The following is a 15,467-nucleotide window of genomic DNA, read 5'->3' as shown; positions in this document are numbered from 1 at the left end:
AGAGCACTGCTGAGTGCACCTTATTACATTGGCCAGTGACTGATGAAAGAGGCCAATTTTCAATGGGTTTAGTTTCCTAGACTACTAAATTGACCCTTTGGAAAATTTATTAGGGCTGAGTACCTAAATTTAGAAGACTAAAAAGTGGGTGGTTAAGGAAGGGAAACAAAGTTAGGGCCTTAGCATGATTTTCAGCACTAGGAGCCTAAATGTAGGAACATGAATAGACCTACATTTTGAGGGCTAAGTTTTAAGAGCTCATATTTATGTGAATTTTCAGCTGAAAACATAGGTACCTAAGTTCAGCTAAAAACAGGTTCCTAACTTAGGCCTGGATTGACCATTCTTTCGCAAAATGGTGAATGTTGTGAAAACGGGGGGGTGGAGGGCGAAAGGCAGGGGGCGGGCCTGCGAAAGCCCACAGCCTTCGCACCACTGTGGTGTGCCAGCTGCCGGCTTTCGCACCAAATAGCGACACCATAAAAGGTGTACTTATTCGGCTCACTACTGCCAATGATAATGTTAGTAACATTATCGCCAGCAGCGAAAACACCACAGACTCCTCCCCTCCCAACCCAGACTCCTCCCCTCCCCCTAATTTGCATCGTATCGCATGCGATATGGCCCCCTAATTTGCAACGTATCGCATGCGATATGGCCCTAACGCACACGATAAGGGTTTAGAAAATAACCCCCTTAAATACTTATATTTAGCAATTCAGCTTTTTATAAATATTGGTCTCAAATAGTCTCCTCCTCCATCTCTGCTAAATGCTAGAATTCGCTATCACTTTTATTCTTTGTTGCATCTTGGTTATATTAGTGTTAAATAAGAGAAGCTAATAAGGCAGCACAGTATTAATGGGAGATTTCAATTACCACAACAATAGTTAATGGAGTCATTAAGGTTACCCAAGCAATAATATAGTAATCAAAAAATGGGAACACAATTATCAATGTTACACATAGCCTCCATGAAGGTGTCAGCAAGCCTGTTGCTGTGTTTACAATCGAAACCAGCCGGTCTTCTCTATCATCCACCTTCAAACAAATTTATTCAAATTGCTTTTTTTGAATTTTTCTATATGTTTTTTATAAAATAATCCCAGTCCAGGAATATTCAAGCACCCCTGGGCACTTGAATAAATTTGTTTGAAGGTGGATGATAGAGAAGACCGGCTGGTTTTGACTGTAAACACAGCGACAGGCTTGCTGATACCTTCATGGAGGCTATGTGTAACATTGATAATTGTGTTCCCATTTTCTGATTACTAGATTTCAATTACCCCAATATTGACTGGGTAAATGTCACAGCAGGACATGCTAGGGAGGTAAAGTTTCTAGATGAAGTAAATGACTGTTTCATAGAGCAACTGGTCCAGGAACCAATGAGAGGGAGAGCTATTCTAGACCTAATTCTTATTGTAATGCAGGGATTTGGTGTGAGGGGTAATGGTTCTGGGGCCACTTGGCTAAAGTGATCACACAATCAAATTTGACTTAACTGGAGGGAGGACATTAAGAAAAACAATTGCTCAGGCATGGCAATGATGTCACCGTGAGAAGCTGCTCTCCTATCCTGCTCCCTTGAAGCCAGTGGCATTTTTAATGTAATGTTAACAGCATCCAGTCCAAGTTGGTCCTCCCTTAAGCGGTTCAAGCAGCAGAACGTATGGGCAATCTGGTGGCTGTATTTGAGGAGCAAATGGCTGGACACGTAAAGAAAACTAGTGCCAACGAACTTTGCAGTGGAGATGACAAAATGGCACAGGAGGTAGACCTGACAGGGAGCGGGCTGTCTGATGTGGCGCTGCAAGAGCTTACCCGTGCTGTTTCCACTGTTCTCACTGCTCAGCTGCAAAAAATTCAGGCCTCAGTTGATGAGCTGCATGATAAAGTAGATGCCTTTAATTCTACCATTGGCAGTATGCAGGGCAGGCTCTCTGAACACAATGACTGCGCGCTCTCGCTGGAGGCAGTGGCCAGAGAAAAATAAAGCGTTGGATCTCAGGCTGAATGAACTTGAGAACAGAAGCAGGTGCAACAACTTAAGGATTTTGGGAGTTCCAGAGTCCATTCAAGGGGAAGCTTTGCTTCAATTTTGTGAGAAATGGCTCTCTGAGGCGCTTCAAATTAGCATAGAAGCTTGACTAATTCTGGTGAAGAGAGTTTACAGGCTGGGAGCTGGTGGCCCAGATTAGGTGCAGCCTACGCAGGTGATTCCCAAGTATTTGAATTTTACTGACAGAGAGAAAACCTTATCAGTGTACCGTAAAACAAAGGAACTTTCCTATGAGAATGGCAAGTTGCTTCTTTTCCTGGACTTTTCTGCTAAGGTCCTGGCTGCTCGTAAAGAATTTACTCTATACTGTACCCAACTATTTCACAAAGGGGTGCGCTTCTCTCTGCAATTGCCAGCTCGGCTTAAAGTCTTCCAAAATGGAGAGTCATAGCTCTTGGCCACGAGTGCTGAGGCCAAGGAGTTTGTAGCCCAACTTGGCTGAATGGTGGGCACGATATTTGGGTGAAGGACTCTCCATTGTTTCACAAGTGAGCCGCTCCACTGGGTTGACTCATTTCTTCAGCTATTGGACTGGTTAATCTAGGCTGGTGCACCAGTGTGGATCCAGGGACTTGGATTATGTTCTTCTAAATATGGTGTCCGTTATGTTTGCCTATTTGTCCCGGGTTTTAGGGATGGAGATTCTGGATATTTGTATGGTTTTTTATGACTGAGGACAGGTTCCCCCCCGCAACTGACCTTGCCATTCTCCTCTCCTTGTGTAGGCACTGAGATGCTGGACTGTGCTCTGTTCTTTTTTTTCACTATTCTCCTTTGCCCAACAGGAGGGTTACAGTTTGGGAGAGGAGATGCTGACAGAGTCAATTGTTTTCGTGCATGCCTTTGATGGTGAGCTAGTCTTTCGGGTTTTGAAAGTGCCTGCAGGTTGGAATCTCACCAGGCTACTCCAAGTTTCTGGGACTGGGTCACATTTCAGTGCTGCTGGCTTCAGGAGGCCCCGGCTTTGATATATCATCTGCCTGTTGGCGAGGATTGCAGAACCAGGACTCTTCACCAGAGACACAGGGGGTGGTTTCTCTGGGCAGGGGTTGCGGAATGTTCTTATGTCAATGGATGGGTCAGGGGTTTGATTGGTGTGGTTGTATATGAATGTATGTGAGTGGGTAGCTAATTTTCCTGGGGAGAAGCTCTGATGCACTAGGAAGCCAGCCATAGAGGATTTGGGGGGGGGGGGGGGGCTCGATCCCAAAAGCGACTCAATGTAGCAACTATGGAAAAACCTTTGGGGGTTGTTTGTTACCACAATTATTGTTTTTTCAATTAATGCAGATGGTTTGCACTCCCTATAAAGAGGAAAACGTTGCTTACTGAGCTAAGGAAAGGCAATACAAATGTGCAGCGAATAAATCTGCTGACAAACTAGGCAGGTCAATATCAGGAATATTTTTCTTTTGAACAGATAACCCTGTTCAGATTATGTACAGTTGCCTAGGAAGATTATTCAACATTTCTTCTTTGGTTCACTTTATCAACATCTTGACTCCATCATAAAGCAAGGCAGCATTCAGTCAGTTCCCAAATAACTAGAACTAACTGGTGAAACAAAAGTAGCCCCCTCTTCTGGTCAATATCTCATTTTTATCTTTATTTTCAATTGTTAATCACATATATCCTAGGCGATGTACAGGAGGTAAACAAGTATAAAATTAATACATAAACAGTAGAGATGTGATTCAGCCGAACCAAAAGGTTCGGCCTTCGTTATCGGCCCGCCGCAGGAAATTTAGTTTCCTGCGGTTCGGGCTGATTTTTTTCGGCTGTCCCGAACCGAAAAAAAACAAACCAATTCCACCCCAACCCTTAAGATTTAATTAATTTCAATCCCCCACCCTCCCGACCCCCCAAAGCTTGCCTAAAGTCCCTGGTGGTCCAGCAGAGGTCCTGGGAGCGATCTCCCACTCTTGGGCTGTCAGCTGCCAGTAAACAAAATGGTGCTGGTGGCCGTTTGCCCTTACCATGTGACAGGGGCTATCGGTGCCATTGGCCGGCCTCTGTCACATGGTGGGAGCAATGCACGGCTGGCGCCATCTTAAAAAATGGTGCGGGCTATCCATTGCTTCTACCATGTGACAGGGGTTGGCCAATGGCACCGATAGCCCCTGTCACATGTTAAGGGCCATCGGCGCCATTTTGATTGATGGCAGCAATCACTCCCCGGACCCCGCTGGACCACCAGGGACTTTTGGTAAGTCTTTGGGAGGGGGGGGGGTTGGGCAAGTCTTGGGGGGGGGTCACAATTAATGAAATTTGAAGGGTTGGAGTGGGTTTGGGGTTTTTTTTATGTGCCCTTTCTCCCCCCCAAAAACGATAAGAAAACCACAGGAAATTTCGGGGTTTCCCTATCGTTTCAGCGACCCCCCCCCCCTAAAATAGGAAATATCTATATTTCCTATTTTGTCACAAACGAATGCACATCCCTAATAAAAAGTACAAAACAATACTTACAAAAGTAGAAAAAATGCCAGACTAACCAAAACTGTCCACGGGCCTAGTAAAATGCCTGTCTGAATAGACAAGTTTTTAACAAAGTCTTGAAAGACTTCATGCTGTTTGTAAGGTGCAGTGCTTCAGGAAGGGAATTCCACAACTTGGAGCAGCTACTGAGAGCACAATCTCCGGTAACACTAAGCCTGCCATGCAAAGGAGAGGGCACGTCTAGAAGGCCCCTTTGTGAGGAGCGAAGCTGACGAGTCGAGCAGTACATTCGCAGCAAAGCATTACGGTGAAAGGGCAGAGGAAATCAGTTTGAACATGATGGTTGCAACCTTGTAGTTGATGTGTTCTCCAATCGGGAGCCAGTGTGAGTCAAAAAGCACAGGGGTGAAATGTTTGTGTCTATTGGTGCTGGCAATGAGACGCGCAGCTGCATTCATCAATAGTCAAAGAGATCTTAGATTAGCAGCGGGTAGACCCAATAGAATGGAATTACAGTAGTCTACAATAGGGAGTATGGAAGCTTGTACCACTGTGCAGAAGTCCTCCTTACTTAAGAGATGTTTAAGCCTGCAAAGTACTCGAAGTTTGAAAAAGCCTGCTATAATTCTGTTTTTGACATAAGGGTGGAATGATAAGTTGGGTCAATTAAGACACCTAAATTCCTAGGGTGCATCCCATCTGGCCAGACAGACACTTTCCACCAAAAAGATGTTGTATCTATTCTGTTCTTATGTGTACCCTTGGCAACTATCAGCAGTCCTTCTCCAACCCTTTCTTCAGTGAAAAATGAACAAGGGTATTTATGTAGCATTTCTGCTTTTCCTCATCTCTCTCTCTACACCTTGTTCCTTATCGACTTTCAGACTTAAAATATCACTTCTGGTGTTTTTTCACTGACAGACTTGAAGAAAGTTTTGCTTTAATTCTTTTACTATATATTCTTCTCTTTGTGCTTTGGCCATCCACACTACTTTTCCTACTTCATTCAGCTTAAGGAAAATTCTTTCCTGTATTCTTCATTTTGTGATCCTTTGTATTTTTTGAATGCTAATCTTTTCGCCTTTACTTTTTCAAACACTTTTTTGGGAAAACAAAATCAGAAAAAATTCTTTTTCATTCAATGTACAATTAAGCTCTGGAATTCATTGTCAGAGGATGTGATTAAGGCAGCTAGTGTAGCTGGTTTTAAAAAAGGTTTGGATAAGTTCCTGGAGAAGTCCAAAAACTGCTATTAATTAATAGGGAATAGCCATTGCTTGTTGCCAGCATTAGTAGCATGGGATCTATTTAATATTTGGGTACTTGCCAGGTACTTGTGTCTTGGATTGGCTGATATTGGAGACAGGATACTGGTGCTGATGGATCCTTAGTCTGACCCAGTATGGCATATCTTATATTCTTATGTTAAGATATTTCCTTTCATCTTTTTTTTTTTTTTTTGCCATTTCTATGCCTTTTTATCCACTCAAATTTCATCCCCTTCTCCCTCTCTCTCTCTCTAACCCTCTAGTCCTCAGCCTTTTCACTTCTCACCTACCAGCTTTCCATCTCCCACTCTCACCATCTAGCTCTCCTAGTCCCCTGCTGTCGTTTACTTCTTCCCAAGTATATTCTCCCTCTTTCTCTCACTTTCTAATCCCCAATTTCCACTACCCTCTGAACTCACCCTCAACCATAATTTACCTTCCTCAGCCTCTCCCCTCAATATCAATTCCAATTCCCTCCCTGACCTCCAGCCTGTTTGTCTATCTCTTACTCCCTATCCAACCTATCACCTATCTAGCCCTTTCATAGACCCATCTCTTTCCTTTTATACACTTCCACAGGATCCTAATCTTTTCCATTATCTTATACCCACCTCTTCAGTCATCAAGGTCATTCACACCACTGCTCAACCCCCTCCCCATCCCTTCAGCTCCCTTCTCTTACCACCCATCTTATCCACTCACTCACTCATATGCCCCCAATCTAACACCCCCCATTGGTGCCCACCTAATTGCCAAGTCCCCACTGCCCCCTCCCCAAGTCCCTACTCTGCCCTCCAAATGTATGACAGTTTCAGCTCTTTCTCCTGCCACTCAATACCAATGCCTGTTTTCCCCCAATCCAAATCTCTGCTCTTCCCATGCTCTTTCCAGTCTCTGAATCCTGTTCTTCCTCTACTCTCCCCCCTCAGTCTCTGCCTTCCCCCCCTGTTCTCCCACAAGTCCTATTCATCTTCTTCCCACCCTCCCAATCCCTGTTCTTCTCCTGCACTAACCCTTCCCAGTTCTTGTTCTTCTCCTGCAGTATTCCCCCTAATCCCCATTTTCTTCCTTTACTAACCCCTCAAGCCCCTTTCTTCTCCTATACTAACCCACCTTAATCCCCGTTCTTCTCCTGCAGTAACTTCCCTCCCAAATCTCCATTCCTCTCTTGCACTAATCTCTCCTTCCAATCCCTCCGTTCTTTTCCTGCACTCTTCCTCCTCTGCTTAGGCACAGAAGCTTCTTTCCTCCTGCGGCCCCTGTTTGAACTACAGGATTCTGTATCTGTGGGGTCCCATGTGGTTCAAACTCTATCTATGGCCCCTGCAAAAATGTGTGCATAAGTTCAAATGCTTTCCCAACCCTGTCCTTGCGAATGCTTCTGCCCTGCTGTACCACATGAATACCTTTGCTCACATATAGGGCGGGACAATTTTTAAAGCCCATTTCTGCAGGTAAAGCACAGTTTTACAATGGAAACAGCTTTCAAAAATTATCATAAGAACATAAGAAATTGCCATGCTGGGTCAGACCAAGAGTTCATCAAGCCCAGCATCCTGTTTCCAACAGAGGCCAAACCAGGCCAAAAGAACCTGGCAATTACCCAAACACTAAGAGGATCCCATGCCACTGATGAAATTAATAGCAGTGGCTATTCCATAAGTAAATTTGATTAATAGCACTTAATGGACTTCTCTTCCAAGAACTTATCCAAACCTTTTTTGAACCCAGCTACACTAACTGCACTAACCACATCCTCTGGCAACAAATTCCAGAGCTTTATTGAGCGTTGAGTGAAAAAGAATTTTCTCCAATTAGTCTTAAATGTGCTACTTGCTAACTTCATGGAATGCCCCCTAGTCCTATTACTCAAAAGTGTAAATAACAGATTCACATCTACTCGTTCAAGACTTCTCATGATCTTAAAGACCTCTATCATATCCCCCTCAGCCGTCTCTTCTCCAAGCTGAACAGCCCTAACCTCTTCAGCCTTTCCTCATAGGGGAACTGTTCCATCCCCTTTATCATTTTAGTTGCCTTTCTCTGTACCTTCTCCATTGCAACTATATCTTTTTTGAGATGCGGCGACCAGAATTGTACACAGTATTCAAGGTGCGGTCTCACCATGGAGCGATATAGAGGCATTATGACATTTTCCGTTTTATTAACCATTCCCTTCCTAATAATTCCTAACATTCTGTTTGCTTTTTTGACTGCTGCAGCACACTGAGCCGACGATTTTAAAGTATTATCCACTATGATGCCTAGATCTTTTTCCTGAGTGGTAGCTCCTAATATGGAACCTAACATCGTGTTAACTACAGCAAGGGTTATTTTTCCCTATATGCAACACCTTGCACATGTCCACATTAAATTTCATCTGCCATTTGGATGCCCAATCTTCCAGTCTTGCCCAATCTTGCCCAATCTTCCTGTAATCCACTTGTGATTTAACTACTCTGAATAATTTTGTATCATCCACAAATTTGATAACCTCACTCACTGTATTCCTTTCCAGATCATTTATATAATATATTGAAAAGCACAGGTCCAAGTACAGATCCCTGAGGCACTCCACTGTTTACCCTTTTCCACTGAGAAAATTGACCGTTTAATCCTACTCTCTGTTTCCTGTCTTTTAACCAGTTTGTAATCCACAAAAGGACATCACCTCCTATCCTATGACTTTTTAGATTTCTTAGAAGCCTCTCATGAGGGATTTTGTCAAATGCCTTCTGAAAATCCAAATACATTACATCTACCGGTTCACCTTTATCCACATGTTTATTAACCCCTTCAAAAAAATGAAGCAGATTTGTTAGGCAAGACTTCCCTTGGGTAAATCCAGGTTGACTGTGTTCCATTAAACCATGTTTTTCTATATGCTCTACGATTTTGATCTTGAGAATAGTTTCCACTATTTTTCCTGGCACTGAAGTCAGGCTCACTGGTCTATAGTTACCTGGATCGCCTCTGGAGCCTTTTTTAAATATTTGGGTTACACTGGCCACCCTCCAGTCTTCAGGTACAATGGATGATTTTAATGATAGGTTACAAATTTTAACTAATATATCAGAAATTTCATTTTTTAGTTCCTTCAGTACCCTAGGATGCATACCATCTGGTCCAGGTGATTTGCTACTCTTTAGTTTGTCAATCTGGCCTACTATATCTTCCAGGTTCACAGTGATTTCGTTCAGTTCTTCTGACTCATCACCCCTGAAAACCATATCCGGAACTGGTATCTCCCCAACATCCTCATTAGTAAACACGGAAGCAAATAATTCATTTAGTCTTTCTGCAATGGCCTTATCTTCCCCAAGAGCTCCTTTAACCACTCTGTCATCTAATGGATATATTTTTAAAAGTTGTTATGAGTTTTTGCCTCTATGGCCAACTTCAATTCAAATTTTCTCTTCACCTGCCTTATCAATGTTTTACACTTAACTTGATAATGCTTATGTTTTATTCTATTTTCTTCAGATGGATCCTTCTTCCAATTTTTGAAGAATGTTTTTTTGGCTAAAATAGCCTCTTTCACCTCACCTTTTAACCATAACGGTAATCGTTTTGCCTTCCTTCCACCTTTCTTAATGTGTGGAATACATATGGACTGTACCTCTAGGATTGTATTTTTAAACAATGTCCATGCCTGTTGAACACTTTTAACCTTTGCAGCTGCACCTTTCAGTTTTTTTCTATTTTCCTCATTTTATCAAAGTTTCCCTTTTGAAAGTTTAGTGTTTGAGCTGCAGATTTACTTATTGTCTCCCTTCCAGTTATTAGTTTAAATTTGATCATGTTATGATCACTGTCACCACCATTACCTCTCTCACCAAATCCTGGGTTCCACTAAGAATTAAATCTAAAATAGCTCCCTCTCTTGTTGGTTCCTGAACCAATTGCTCCATGAAGCAGTCATTTATTACATCCAGGAACTTTATGTCTCTAGCAAGTTCTGATGTTACATTTACCCAGTCAATATTGGGGTAATTGAAATCAACCAAAATTATCCAAAATTTCGTGCAAAATACAACGATGAAGTAAACACTACTGTAAAACACGTTGTATGAACAATATTTCAAAATTAACGTGTGCTTTTATGACAAAAATTCACTTACTACATTATTATGGACCATCATACCACCCGTGACATGCATGCATTTGATGCCTGTATTTTCAGTCACATTGGGTCATCTTTAATCATCGGTCCTGTAAAATTTAAATACAAGCAGTCTTTTTTGCTTTTTTTTGTATTCAATTAGTATGTGGAAAATATTTTACTTTCATAAGTCCTGCTCAGATACCTCTACTGGCATGTATAGACAATACACTTTGCTGCTGTCAAGCAAGTCCTGCTTAAATACTTCTATTAGCGTTTCAAGAACAATACACTTGCCTCCTTGTTCTTTGAAATATCAGAGCTGCCGTGCTGTTTGTTGAGGTCTTGCTTTGCCGCACAGGTATCCCCCGTTCGTTGTATACTAGCACCGCGGCGCTGCCCCACAGGTCGGGACTAAGCGCCGCCGCGCTGGATCACAGAAGTCCGACGTACGTTTCGCAATGATTGCTGCTTCAGGGACTAGGAAGTATACTTAGATAATACTTTTTAGAAATGCGTTCTAAGTTCCACATCCGTAATATTTCCGAGCTTCACGCCTTGTCCTTATTCTGGCGTCTACGTCACTGCGAAACGTACGTCGGACTTCTGTGATCCAGCGCGGTGGTGCTTAGTCCCGACCTGTGCGGCAGCGCCGCGGTGCTAGTATACAACGAACGGGGGATACCCGTGCAGCAAAGCAAGACCTCGACAAACAGCGCGGCAGCGCTGATATTTGGAAGAACAAGGAGGCAAGCGTATTGTTCTTGAAACGCTAATAGAAGTATTTAAGCAGGACTTGCTTGACAGCAGCAAAGCGTATTGTCTATACATGCCAGTAGAGGTATCTGAGCAGGACTTATGAAAGTAAAATCTTTTCCACATACTAAATGAATACAAAAAAAGCAAAAAAGACTGCTTGTATTTAAATTTTACAGGACCGATGATTAAAGATGACCCAATGTGACTGAAAATACAGGCATCAAATGCATGCATGTCACGGGTGGTATGATGGTCCATAATAATGTAGTAAGTGAATTTTTGTCATAAAAGCACACATGTTAATTTTGAAATATTGTTCATACAACGTGTTTTACAGTAGTGGTAATTGAAATCTCCCATTATTATTGCACTGTCAAATTGGTTAGCTTCCCTGATTTCTCTAAGCATTTCATCATCTGTCTGACCATTTTGTCCAGGTGGACGGTAGTATACTCCTGTCACTATACTCTTACCCAACACACATGGGATTTCTACCCATATACAAGTAGATTCTACTGAGTATTTAATCTCTTGTATGATCTTTATCCTGGTGGACTCTATACCCTCCCGGACATAAATTGCCTTTTTTGTAGTTACAGTATATATACAGTATGTGTGATTTGTTCATTTTTGGCTCACTACCACAGATCTTATGGTCCTGCACTTAGTTATGGCTCTCCAGAGTATTCTAAAACTATTAGCTGGCCTCTGAGCTAGTAAAAGGTGGCCACCCCTGATTTAAAGTGCCAAAGTAGACCTCAAATATAAAAAAAAAACCAATGTGTAAAAATATCAGCTTTGAAATTCTTAGAACAAGAGGATGTTTTATGACATATCAATCATATCTGCTGTGTATACTGACCTTTGTCTTTGGTAAGTATGTGTGTGTGTGCATATATATATTAATACAGATACTTATAATGTAATATACTGTCACAAAAGGCACCACTATATATACTGGTTAAACAGGGTTTTTTTAATAGATACATTAAGCCCAATATTGAAATGCTAAGACAGACTTATCTGGCTAAGTGGTGGCCACTGAATATCTGGCTATCTTCAGCATCCACCACTTATCCAGCTAAGTAAATAACTGAGTAGTCAATGGGCAAGGAATTGGTGGATCGGGATGGTGCTATTAATCCGGTTCCTATTCATACCCCAGATCAGTGCAGACTCCTAATTTTGCCTCCCTGCCAGCAGATGAAGACAAAGAAGAAAAGCTTTACTGACACTGCTACTTAACCTAGTATACCACCTGCAGTCCCCCAGTATTTCTCTGTCTCCAGCAGATGGGAGAGATGTAAAACCTGCAGTCTGGAGCTGATTAAAAAAATAATAATAATTCTTGTTTCCTGGAGTATTATGCTCTGTCAGGGGCGATCTCCTAAGTAGAGTGGCTGAACAAGGGGTTGGGGACCCTTGCATGATTCAGCCCGAAGAGAGTGGAGATGGATACAGCCAGTAGTCTGGCACCCTTTCTCAACTCCAATAAGAGGAGGGGGGATATCAAATACTCTACAATGTCCATAAAGTACCAAGAACAGTTTTTATTATATATAAGCAAGCAGAAAAGTTCAAATTGTCAGTATTTATCAATAAATGTATCTATAAATGTATTGATTACCTTGACCCCTTTGAGCTTTTTAGGGATTTAATGCTGTCTGACTACAACCTTTACTTAGACCTGAGTTACAATTTATGGGCTCTTTCCTGATGCAATCTTTTCGAAATATGGCCCGTGTTGGGGACCATTGATTTGTTGATGTAAACTATTGGCTTGATGCCGACAATTTGAACTTTTCTGCTTACTTGTATATAATCAAAACTGTTCTTGGAACTTCATGGACATCGTAAAGTATTTGAGGTCCCTCCACCTCTTATCGGTGATTCATCTTTGATGGTTGGACTATTGCCTAATATTTGCTCCCTTTCTCAACTGCCATGTGGTAAGTGGAAGGATACAGCCAGTGATCTGGCTCCCTTCTGATCTGCCACGTGGCCTGTGCTTCTGGACCCGGAGCCCCTGCACTAAAGGGAAGTATTGGCTTCTCGGTCTCTATTCTCATGGAGTGAAAAAAAAAAAAAGAAAGACATTATACAGCAGCAAGAATCTGTGGCAGCACCGGGATTCTGAGTGAGCTACCTTGGCAGCTCAGTGAGCTCAGTGATATTAGCTTGCAGGAGAGACTGGGGTGCCTTTATTTAGCCTTATCCGGTTAAATTAACCAACTAAGTTAGACCAGCTCAATAGCAGGTTTCATGTTATCCGGATATAACTTATCCGGAGAAATATAACTTATCCGGTTATATTCAACAGTGTAGCTGTGCAACTGAATTTCCCTTCTAAGTTTTCCAGATAAATTATATCTGAATAACTTAGATAACCAGATATCTCTGAATATTGGGCCCAGTATGTTTAGTCATTGCAGAGTGAAAAAAAGCAAGAAGATTCTCTCAGGAGCTGATATTATGAGCTGGCATTCTACTGTCCAATAACAGTAGCAGCAGAATCACTCCAGGAGAGAGGGGGTGCCAGCATGGCCATTTGGCTAGCGCCTACAATGTTCAAGGGGCCTACTTTTGATGGGCAAAATTAAAAAAAAAAAAGCTAAATATATCTATTTCTAACATGTACAAATAAAAATTTCAATTGTAATGGAAGAATTTGCTAACAAAAAAAGCTCATAAAGCCTTCTTAAATAAATAAAAATTATTTGGGAAATTTAGAAAACGATTTCTCTTATCAAGTATCACATCAGAACCTTACATAGGGGCCTACTTTTCTTAGCTGGCACGGGCCTAATTCCTGCTCTCTCCGGCCCTGAGCAGAATTTAAACAAGCAAGTGCAGAAGGACGGCAGAAGACCTGTGACAGCATAATAGGTAGGTAAAATGGGCAGACTGGTTGGACCAAGTAGTCCTCATCTGCTGACACACTGTTTCTTTGCCAATAATTCCTCAGTATGGTAGAAGTGCTTTCCACAATGCAGACTTTCAAACAGAGCGGCAAAATCTATCAGTTCATGTTCATGAACAGATGTCCTTCTATAATGAGGTAAAGAAAGAAATTAAAGTGAAGTTATGCCCAAGACTACCAGGTAAGCATTTATCCAGATAGGATAATCTGATGTTATACAAGAGATGAAGTCCAACTGCCTAGATCTGCCATGACAAAATAATATTTTTCAAAAAGCAAAACAATTGATAATATTTAGTATAGTTTTTTTGTTTTTTTTTTAACTTGGCAGTTTCGTTTTGTTCCTTTAGGCTTCCAGTTCAATCAGAACCATGGCTGGGATCTGGTGCATGAGCTTTCATTTGCAGTTTCCCAGGGAGTTTTTCTTTATTTTTATGTTTCTACCCTACATATGTAGTCTGGTCACTGTTACGACAGGCCGGGGGGGGGGGGGGGGGGGGACATGTACCAGACTTCCTCTTGGGAACCCTGCAATCTTGGATCCTGAAACCGACCACCAGGTATCAGCCTTGAGTGGTAACCACAACAGTCTCCTCACCACAGCATCACCCAGCTCCAGACTTCCCGGGGGGGGGGGGGGGGGGGGGGGCAGAAGACCTTGACTTGCAAATAGAATTGGAAACTTTCCACATGGCGGTGTAGAGCGCTGCCACTGAGCCAGCACACAGTACATTGTATTAATAAAAAACTTTCTCTCTTTGTTTCATAATCCTTAACTGGCCTCCAGTGGCATCTTGTTTCTTTCATTAATGGAAAGACCAAAGAGTTATTTGTGGCAAACCTATTCCAAGTACTCCCCCCCCCGAGAGATTCTTTGTGCTTCTTTTTACTGCACAGACAGTCCTTGCTAATGACAGAGGAGTCTTACCCTTATATCCTGCAGCATTGGTTTTCCAGTCGGGGGCGTTCAGATGTCTTGCACGGGAGGTCCTGACAATGATGTGCTGCACGTCTCGCCATGTCAAGAATGGACTGTGGAAGAAAAAGGATAAAATCATTCTTGTCAAAAAAATCCAACCCACACCACAACTGACCGCTGTTACTATTAGTTGGAAAAGAAATTGTCCCCTTACCACTCCTACCCAATCCAACTTCTATTCCAGCAACTATTCAAAGACCATCTCTCGCTGTACTAGAGGAATCTTAACGTAGCAGTTCTAGTTACTGATTTCTCTGCTTAGCTGCTGCAGGCTCCTGTGCTCAGCCCCTAATTAATTAGTCATTATATAGTTATCAGACTTTGTGCAAGAAGTTTATTCTGCAAAACTGGAACATCTCACTTTCGCTCTGACTTGTACCTCCAACACCTCATGGAGGTCAGTGCCAAGGCTCACTAATGACTTTAGGGTCTACAGTGGTAAGTGGATTAGAAAAGTCCGAGCCACCCTTCCATTAAAAGAGCAGGAATTAAAAGCCTTAACTTTCATGTCATGGGGGACATGAAAAATGGCTATAAATTAATACTTTATCACTACCTCAGTGATGGAAAATCACTGTATTTCTCCTTGACTAAAGTAGATGGGACTGTTTCGCACAGTGAATTTCTCTGATCCCTACCATCCACAATTAAACAATTGAGCAGAAAGAGAATCAGATGTGACACTCAAGCAGACTATCGTTTTTTTCTTTTCCATGCCTTACTATATTACAATGATCTTGGACAGATGTGTGTCTTGGGACAGTAGAGACACACACACACACTTATGAAAGGCAAAGGTCAGAAAACAAGATTCAGGAGATAACACTTCACTGGACCAACCCTATAGAAACAGAACATGGTGGCAGACGAGGATTAGGAGGCTCATTCATTCTGACCAATTTGCCACAGACCCCAGTTGATTTCTGACTTCCTCTTCTAGT

The 15,467-nt window shown here is 42.2% G+C and overlaps 1 protein-coding gene across 2 annotated transcripts in view; it reads right to left on the bottom strand.

Annotated features, from left to right (window-relative positions):
• PCSK5 (proprotein convertase subtilisin/kexin type 5) overlaps window positions 1-15,467 on the bottom strand; it is an 893,215-nt gene that overhangs the window by 368,307 nt on the left and 509,441 nt on the right. For both annotated transcript variants that reach the window (XM_029616187.1, XM_029616196.1), the window contains exon 10: window positions 14,476-14,579. In XM_029616187.1, the coding sequence (XP_029472047.1) occupies window positions 14,476-14,579 (104 nt within the window). The remainder of the gene's footprint in view (window positions 1-14,475; window positions 14,580-15,467) is intronic.

This window comes from Rhinatrema bivittatum, chromosome 1, assembly GCF_901001135.1.
Source record: "Rhinatrema bivittatum chromosome 1, aRhiBiv1.1, whole genome shotgun sequence".
Lineage (NCBI taxonomy): Eukaryota > Metazoa > Chordata > Amphibia > Gymnophiona > Rhinatrematidae > Rhinatrema > Rhinatrema bivittatum.
This window is presented reverse-complemented; position numbering and strand designations above follow the sequence as displayed.